Source organism: Biomphalaria glabrata, chromosome 7 (genome assembly GCF_947242115.1).
Source record: "Biomphalaria glabrata chromosome 7, xgBioGlab47.1, whole genome shotgun sequence".
In the NCBI taxonomy this organism is placed as follows: Eukaryota; Metazoa; Mollusca; class Gastropoda; family Planorbidae; genus Biomphalaria; species Biomphalaria glabrata.
Window position 1 is genome coordinate 32,819,991 of NC_074717.1, and position 7,997 is coordinate 32,827,987.

General features: G+C 38.8%; 2 protein-coding genes across 2 annotated transcripts in view; one reads left to right on the plus strand and one right to left on the minus strand.

Moving 5' to 3' along the window:
• Positions 1-5,670, minus strand: part of LOC106069356 (neural cell adhesion molecule 1-like) — a 50,357-nt gene extending 44,687 nt beyond the window's left edge. The window contains exon 1 of the mRNA XM_056035430.1: positions 5,112-5,670. The gene's annotated coding sequence lies outside the window, so the exon portion shown is untranslated. The remainder of the gene's footprint in view (positions 1-5,111) is intronic.
• On the plus strand, positions 146-5,107 carry LOC106062447 (uncharacterized). The gene is made up of 3 exons (XM_056035440.1): positions 146-305; positions 1,402-1,550; positions 3,330-5,107. Exons 1-3 carry the CDS (start codon positions 150-152, stop codon positions 3,589-3,591), a joined length of 567 nt encoding a protein of 188 aa, XP_055891415.1. The 5' UTR covers positions 146-149; the 3' UTR covers positions 3,592-5,107.
• Positions 5,671-7,997: the final 2,327 nt, after the last annotated feature.

The window sequence follows — 7,997 nt, forward strand, 5'->3', positions numbered from 1 at the left end:
TAAGCGTCAGTAATATTACAACTTCATGATTTAGTAACCTTTATTTTCATCTTGTTTAATTGCTAAAATTATAATTGATGACTTTTTCAAAATATTATTTAATATTCCAAATTAGAAGCACTAAGGGTATATATAGGCTATAGGCCTATATGACTGGTGTACATACACAACATCTACAACAAACACAAAGAAAGAAAGTCAAGGAAATGTCTAAGAAATACTTTGCATATGGTAGCAATATGGCCTTGCGCCGTATGAAGCAGTTCATTCCCCAGGCTGAACCGATTGGACCTGGTCAACTTTTAGTAAGATGTTGCTTTTTTAATATATTATCAATTAATAGTTTTAGTTTAACTTTTTTCTCTAAGTGAAAGCATTAATAGTAATAAAAAATGATAGTAAAAATAATAATAGTAATAATAATAATCGAGATAGAGCTACTTTAAAAAAACAAATAGCTGTCACATTGTGAGATAAAAGTATCTAATCTATCTATATATACAATTCTCTTCTTCCCCAACGATTTAAACGAGTAGTAGGAGTAAAGGAAAGATCACTATGAAGATAGTCCACGAGAAAACAAGAAAGGGAGGGGGGGGGGGGAGAGAACACGTAGCCACAAAATAGCAGGGCAGGACCGTTGTAATATCACTCTTTTTTTTAATTTTATTTCTATCTCACGTTAAAAAAAGGGCGCGGGGGGGGGGAGTAATCTACTCTGTAGTAACTATCGAAGCGACAGAGCACGCTCAAGAGTTTGGACACAATGGGAAGATAACACTTTTATTTTTGCAACTCGGACGGAGGGAGTTATCCTAGGTAATTTAAGAGTGAAAAAAAAAGACAATTTTCGTCTGTATATTTCAGGAGATTGGTATGAGTTTTCAAAAGATTTTAATAATTTCCTGATATTTCCAGGACTTTTTCGTATATTTTCCAATTTCTGGAGATATCCAGGACCTCCTGTTAAATCGACAGGAGGCCGCGGGAAATCTGTTATAAGTTATAAAATGGTTTAATCTATTAACTTATACACCTAAAATTAGCGCGGGTCCTATAAAAGTGCTGGGCCCACTGCGGTCGCATGGGTTGCAGTGGCCTAAGGTTGGCCCTGCAAATAGCGGCGTATGCTACGCCACCGGTCGACTAGTTTATACTAATAGGCGAAAAATTAAAAAGACTCGTGGAAAACATGGCCATAGTAGAAACACGCCACACTCCACGTTCTCTTGCATATGAAGATGCATCTTTGTGGTCTGGTCTCTTCGTCTGCGTCCTAAGTTGTCTGCCCCTGACCTGTTCCAGCTATCGAACCAAAGAGTTCGCTCTTTTCATTGACTAGAGCTTCAAGTACCCAACTGGTCAACTAAAGACATATAAAGCGTACTTCTTTATTTTCAGGACCATAGTCTAAAATTCACAGATCCATTAGATGAAGAATTCAGAAGGCAATGGGGCGGAGCTCCAGCCAACGTATATACTACGGAAGGACAGTCCGTCTGGGGCGTGGTCTATGATGTAGCTGAGACGCAATTCAGCGTAATGGACAAGTAAGAAATAGTCTAATTATTGACTGCTTTCCCATTAAATAAATCAGATATTTAAGAGTTACACTCCTCCCCCCCCACCCAAAATCGTTCACTAGGACAAATGTGTGTTTCGGTGTGTGCATGACCTGTGCAGTATACCAACAGCATGGACTCGGAAAGGCACGAAACAATTATTCGAACGGTTTAGAAAATATTTTTATTTAGTTAACATTCACACATATAAAAGTGATTATAATAAATGGATAAAATAGGTCTACAGTATATAAACAATGATCGAGAGAGAGAGAAATATAGAGCTAGAGAGCCAGTACGATTAAACCAATAAAAACATTTGTTACAAATTAAAACCCAGCACGTCTCCTATTTAGGAACTCCTTACTAAAGAGGTTGTGTTCAATCATGCGCGTAAAACTATTTACCAAACTAATTGAAAATATAATTAGCCTAGAGCTTCTTTCCCAACGCTATTTCTAATAATATCAACACCGATAAAACTGTTTTGGCTAACTTAAGAAACGGCACCAGTCAGGGGCCTACTGGCTATATGGGCAAATGCCCTGGTGGGCAGGTGGGGCTGCCGAATGGGCCACTTTAAATGCCAGTCCTGTAAAGGTGATTACCCTCGCTTTACCTTGTATAAAAGATCTATGTCTACTTCAATTTATAATTCTAGCCTTAAATTCCGAAATAATGGAGTAGCTTATAGCCTACCCGTAACGCATGCTTTCAATTCTCTGTACACACTAAGTAGGCTGCCATCAAATGTTAGGCTTTACTTTTTTAGTTATATTAAAAGAATGTAATAAACTTAATAGTAATCTTTGTGATTGTGTCATAGTGTTTTTTTTTTTTTTATAATTTGAGAATTCTTGTAGACCTTAAGCCTAAGTAAATTTATAGGAAGAAACACAATAAATTATGTAAACCTAGGTTTGCATACATACTTTCAATTTTCGGTACATTATAAAACTTTCATTATTAAGAGGGTAGAAAAAAAAAAAAAAGAAACATTTCATGTGGCAAGCAAGTTGTGGGCCAGATCGTATTGGTAATTCCCGGGCCGATTTTTAAACCCGGGAATACCAGTTAAAGTGTAGCAATGAGTGGTAATAATATAACAATTAAGTCATGAAGGATTTTCAATATCAAGTCTTTCAAAACGTCAAGAGTTGTGAAGATGTAATGCACTATGGACGTCTCGCTTGTCTCTGGGATGCTTATGCTGAGACCCGTCTTTACAACGGCGCCAGTAAGTTAATAATGTGAAATAAGTGCGAGGACTGGCCTAACTTAAAAATAATTACAAGAAAAGGCTCGAGTGGGGGTTATTTGGCTTTTAGCAGTTTGGATATTACATTAAACCTCACAATCGTATATAGGCCTACAGTTAATGTCAGTGTTTAGGTTAGTAGAATACTGAAAGAGTTTTCTGTGTATTTTTGTATCGGTTATAACCAACTATTTGACCGGTGACTGCACAGTAAAGACATCGGTGTCTTTCCCATTCTATTCTGTTGTTTCTCTTCATATTGAGATGTGGTAAAACAATCACATTTCTTTCTGTTCAAACTATATATCTCTTCATCAAGAAGTACAGAGAAGTGTAATTCACAAAGCGCTGGTTGTGAGTGTGTATATGTGTTTCGCATATATGTTGGTTCGTATTTGCATCTATATTGTTATCGTTATAGTAGTTACGCTGAGGTGGTAAAATTGTAGTCAAACTGAATTTCCATTTGATTGGACCAGTAAAAAATTATCTTATCTTATCTTATAAAGGCTGGAGCAAGGCTACCAAAGAGTGCTCCTCCCAGTATTGGTAAATGAAGTAGTCGAAGAGATGTGGCTATATAAGCTGTTTGAGGAGAGGTTTGAAGACCGAGAACAAGCTGTACCAAAACCTGGCAGACAATACATGCGTCTGCTTATTGAAGGAGCCAGGCAACACGCCTTACCAAGGGAATATATCGAATTTTTGGGTGCAATAGAGACAGAGGGCAACGCAGACCTTGGAGACTTCCACCAAAGTCAACACACTTAAATATATATATATATATATATTAATAATTAAAAATAGTTTGTACATATTGTTTTAATATCATTTAATTCCGTGACTCACCAAAGATAAAAAATATGTAAATTATAACTAATGAAATTCTTCTAGAACCGGAACTAGACTCCAAGATGTTGTGCTTAGAATATATTCACAGCCAAATTGTAACTCAAACATAAACCTAATAAAAATTGTTTTTCTAAAAACAAAGCTGAGTCACACAATTACTCTCAATTCTGCAAGATTTATCTCCATTTTCTGTATTAAAAATATTTTAATTATCAGTACTTAATTAACTTAATGATTATAATGTTTTGCTTCATTAAACAATGAATAATTGCGCAAAGTCTCAACTTGATCCGAGAATGGGAAATGGGAGAAATAGCGTGTATAAGATTTGTACCAGACAGTCACTTGATGATAAAAACAGACCCACACTGTAGGCTACTGTAATCCTATCAAATAAATCCTGTCCTATCAGTTGTCTACAAAAATATTCAAAGCATTAAATTTCCACAGGCCTACATCACTATGAATAGGTCATTAGAACTGCATTTAACATACGTTTCATTTGACATGTAAGATAATATAAAGGCCTATAAAGATTCTTTTAGGATTAGTTTTTGTGTGTTATTAACGTTTTCTTCAAACAAAGTTAATTTTAAAAACTATTTCTTTGCATTTTGAAGACAAATAGAATCCAATGAGTTCAGAGCAACATGATATAACTACAAATCCAGACAGTATAAACACTGGTTTTTAACAATGCCTTATGAATATTGTATTAGAAATAGAACAACCATTAGCCCTTCTATAAGACCCACTCCTGGCTATATTAAAACTCTCGTTCTTTCTGTCACTGTATTTAGTAAATGAGATGTAAGTAGAAAATGTAAAAAAAAATTGAAATTCATTTGTGATTCATTTGGGAAAGAATTTATTCATTCTTAAATTGTCAACACTAGTCACTTCCTATTGTGCGGCAGAGAAAGACTGTTATGTACATATTGTTCATATTGATGTCAGTATCTATAATTAGTGTTGACTTGTAGCACCAAACTGCTGGTAGACAACTAAACCGCTGTAGGCGTTTTATAGTTAGACTTGTGGAACTTGAATAACTTCTTTTGTGAACCAAAAGTCAATAGAACTTTGATGAAATGTAATAAATTGAGTAGACTTTAGTCATAATATAAAATGGTATTTTAAACAGAATCTAACTCACTACACTAACACTTCTTTTCAGTCTCACGTTCTGGAGTTGTCTCTCCTTTCTAAGACTGCTGATGACAATGCCATCTATCTTGCATCCTTTTACAACCTCTTCCCACTGTCACCATAACACACACACATACACACATACTCCATCCATAACAATTATTAACAAATTATTGTATGTTTTTTTTTAAATTAAAAATGCTTTGGGATGACTGCGTTTTGTCAAATAGTTTTGTTTCAATGTCATGCTGTTGAAAAGAAATAAACATAAACTCGATGCAAAGACTTACAACTTTTCAATGCCTTTCCTTTTTTTCTTCCAATCCACATTTTTTTTAGACTGTTACATAATGAATTGTCTGGAAATGTTTGGGAAACCCATAACGCTGTTGTTCATTTCAATGATTTGAGGCCACATTAACAAAGCATTACACTGATTGTATAGTTAGTCAGAAATAAGTCCCATGTCAGCCTTAATTGAAAAAGTTGTCCAAGTCTATTGTGTGTTTGTAAGAACAGGACTATTTAGAACAGAACGTGGCCATGTAGTAACATTAGAAACGACTGCCTAATCTTTTTTAAAGGAAAATTATTGATTTATAGATTACACTGAACAAATCCATTTCGCGTTTATGTCAAAAACTGTCCGTAAAGTCGAACTCGCTTCTAGTTACAAACACGAAGTTGGCAGAGTGCCTTGGATTTGAAGTCAATTGAAAATTATGGGTCTTCTATGAAAAGATCAAACGAATGATTTTGTTTTCTAAGAAATGCAGTGACGTCAGCTACTCACAGTTTTCGTAAGGCTTATGTAAATGTTGTTTTTAGAAATTATTCAAGCAATGTTCAAATATAGTCTAGGATTAGATAAGATAAGATAGCTTTAGCTCTTTCTCTCCTAACTGACGATATCAGCGTTGATTCCACCAGAATGTGGTAAATAATTACGGAGAGAAAAAGCTAGGATAGATCTAGGCCTACACAAGAAGTAGGGCGAGCAGTGTCGAGTTAGTTACTTTTACTTAAAAAATTCCCCCCCCCGCCACCCAATTCTTATCTTTATTTTCGAGATCATGCTAATCAGGGCCGGCTTTAAGCATAGGCAAACTAGTCATCCACATTGGGCCTCCGTTTGGTGGTGGCCTTGCACAGGAGTCAAAGAAACTTTTTTGTTTTAGTTTGTCACATAAAAAAATGCAAAACATGGATCGAATCTCAAACATAGCAGAACTCTAAGGCCCTGTGTCTACCAGCCTAGCTCTAAGTCTCTACTAGTGGAGTAGCTCAAACATGGCAGAACTCTAAGGCCCTCTACCAGCCTAGCTCTAAGTCTCTACTAGTGGAGTAGCTCAAATATGGCAGAACTCTAAGACCCTGTATCTACCAGCCTAGCTCTAAGTCTCTACTAGTGGAATAGCTCAAACATGGCAGAACTCTAAGGCCCTCTACCAGCCTAGTTCTAAGTCTCTACTAGTGGAGTAGGTCAAACATAGCAGAACTCTAAGGCCCTGTGTCTACCATCCTAGCTCTAAGTCTCTACTAGTGGAGTAGCTCAAACATAGCAGAACTCTAAGGCCCTGTGTCTACCAGCCTAGCTCTATGTCTCTACTAGTGGAGTAGCTCAAACATAGCAGAACTCTAAGGCCCTATGTCTACCAGCCTAGCTCTAAGTCTCTACTAGTGGAGTAGCTCAAACATGGCAGAACTCTAAGGCCCTGTGTCTACCAGCCTAGCTCTAAGTCTCTACTAGTGAAGTAGCTAAAAACATAGCAGAACTCTAAGGCCCTGTGTCTACCAGCCTAGCACTAAGTCCCTACTAGTGGAGTAGCTCAAACATAGCAGAACTCTAAGGCCCTGTGTCTACCAGCCTAGCTCTAAGTCTCTACTAGTGGAGTAGCTCAAACATGGCAGAACTCTAAGGCCCTGTGTCTACCAGCCTAGCTCTAAGTCTCTACTAGTGGAGTAGCTCAAACATGGCAGAACTCTAAGGCCCTATGTCTACCAGCCAAGCTCTAAGTCTCTACTAGTGGAGTAGCTCAAACTGCCTACGGTCGGCCCTGTGTCTACCAGCCAAGCTCTAAGTCTCTACTAGTGGAGTAGCTCAAACATGGCAGAACTCTAAGGCCCTATGTCTACCAGCCAAGCTCTAAGTCTCTACTAGTGGAGTAGCTCAAACAGCCTACGGTCGGCCCTGTGTCTACCAGCCTAGCTCTAAGTCTCTACTAGTGGAGTAGCTCAAACATGGCAGAACTCTAAGGCCCTATGTCTACCAGCCAAGCTCAAGTCTCTACTAGTGGAGTAGCTCAAACTGCCTACGGTCGGCCCTGTGTCTACCAGCCTAGCTCTAAGTCTCTACTAGTGGAGTAGCTCAAACATGGCAGAACTCTAAGGCCCTATGTCTACCAGCCAAGCTCTAAGTCTCTACTAGTGGAGTAGCTCAAACTGCCTACGGTCGGCGCTGTGTCTACCAGCCAAGCTCTAAGTCTCTACTAGTGGAGTAGCTCAAACTGCCTACGGTCGGCCCTGTGTCTACCAGCCAAGCTCTAAGTCTCTACTAGTGGAGTAGCTCAAACTGCCTACGGTCGGCCCTGTGTCTACCAGCCAAGCTCTAAGTCTCTACTAGTGGAGTAGCTCAAACATGGAAGAACTCTATGGCCCTATGTCTACCAGCCTAGCTCTAAGTCTCCACTAGTGGAGTAGCTCAAACTGCCTACGGTCGGCCCTATGTCTACCAGCCTAGCTCTAAGTCTCCACTAGTGGAGTAGCTCAAACATGGAATAACTCTAAGGCCCTATGTCTACCAGCCAAGCTCTAAGTCTCTACTAGTGGAGTAGCTCAAACTGCCTACGGTCGGCCCTGTGTCTACCAGCCTAGCTCTAAGTCTCTACTAGTGGAGTAGCTCAAACATGGCAGAACTCTAAGGCCCTATGTCTACCAGCCAAGCTCTAAGTCTCTACTAGTGGAGTAGCTCAAACTGCCTACGGTCGGCCCTGTGTCTACCAGCCAAGCTCTAAGTCTCTACTAGTGGAGTAGCTCAAACTGCCTACGGTCGGCCCTGTGTCTACCAGCCTAGCTCTAAGTCTCTACTAGTGGAGTAGCTCAAACATGGCAGAACTCTAAGGCCCTATGTCTACCAGCCAAGCTCAAGTCTCTACTAGTGGAATAGCTCAAACTGC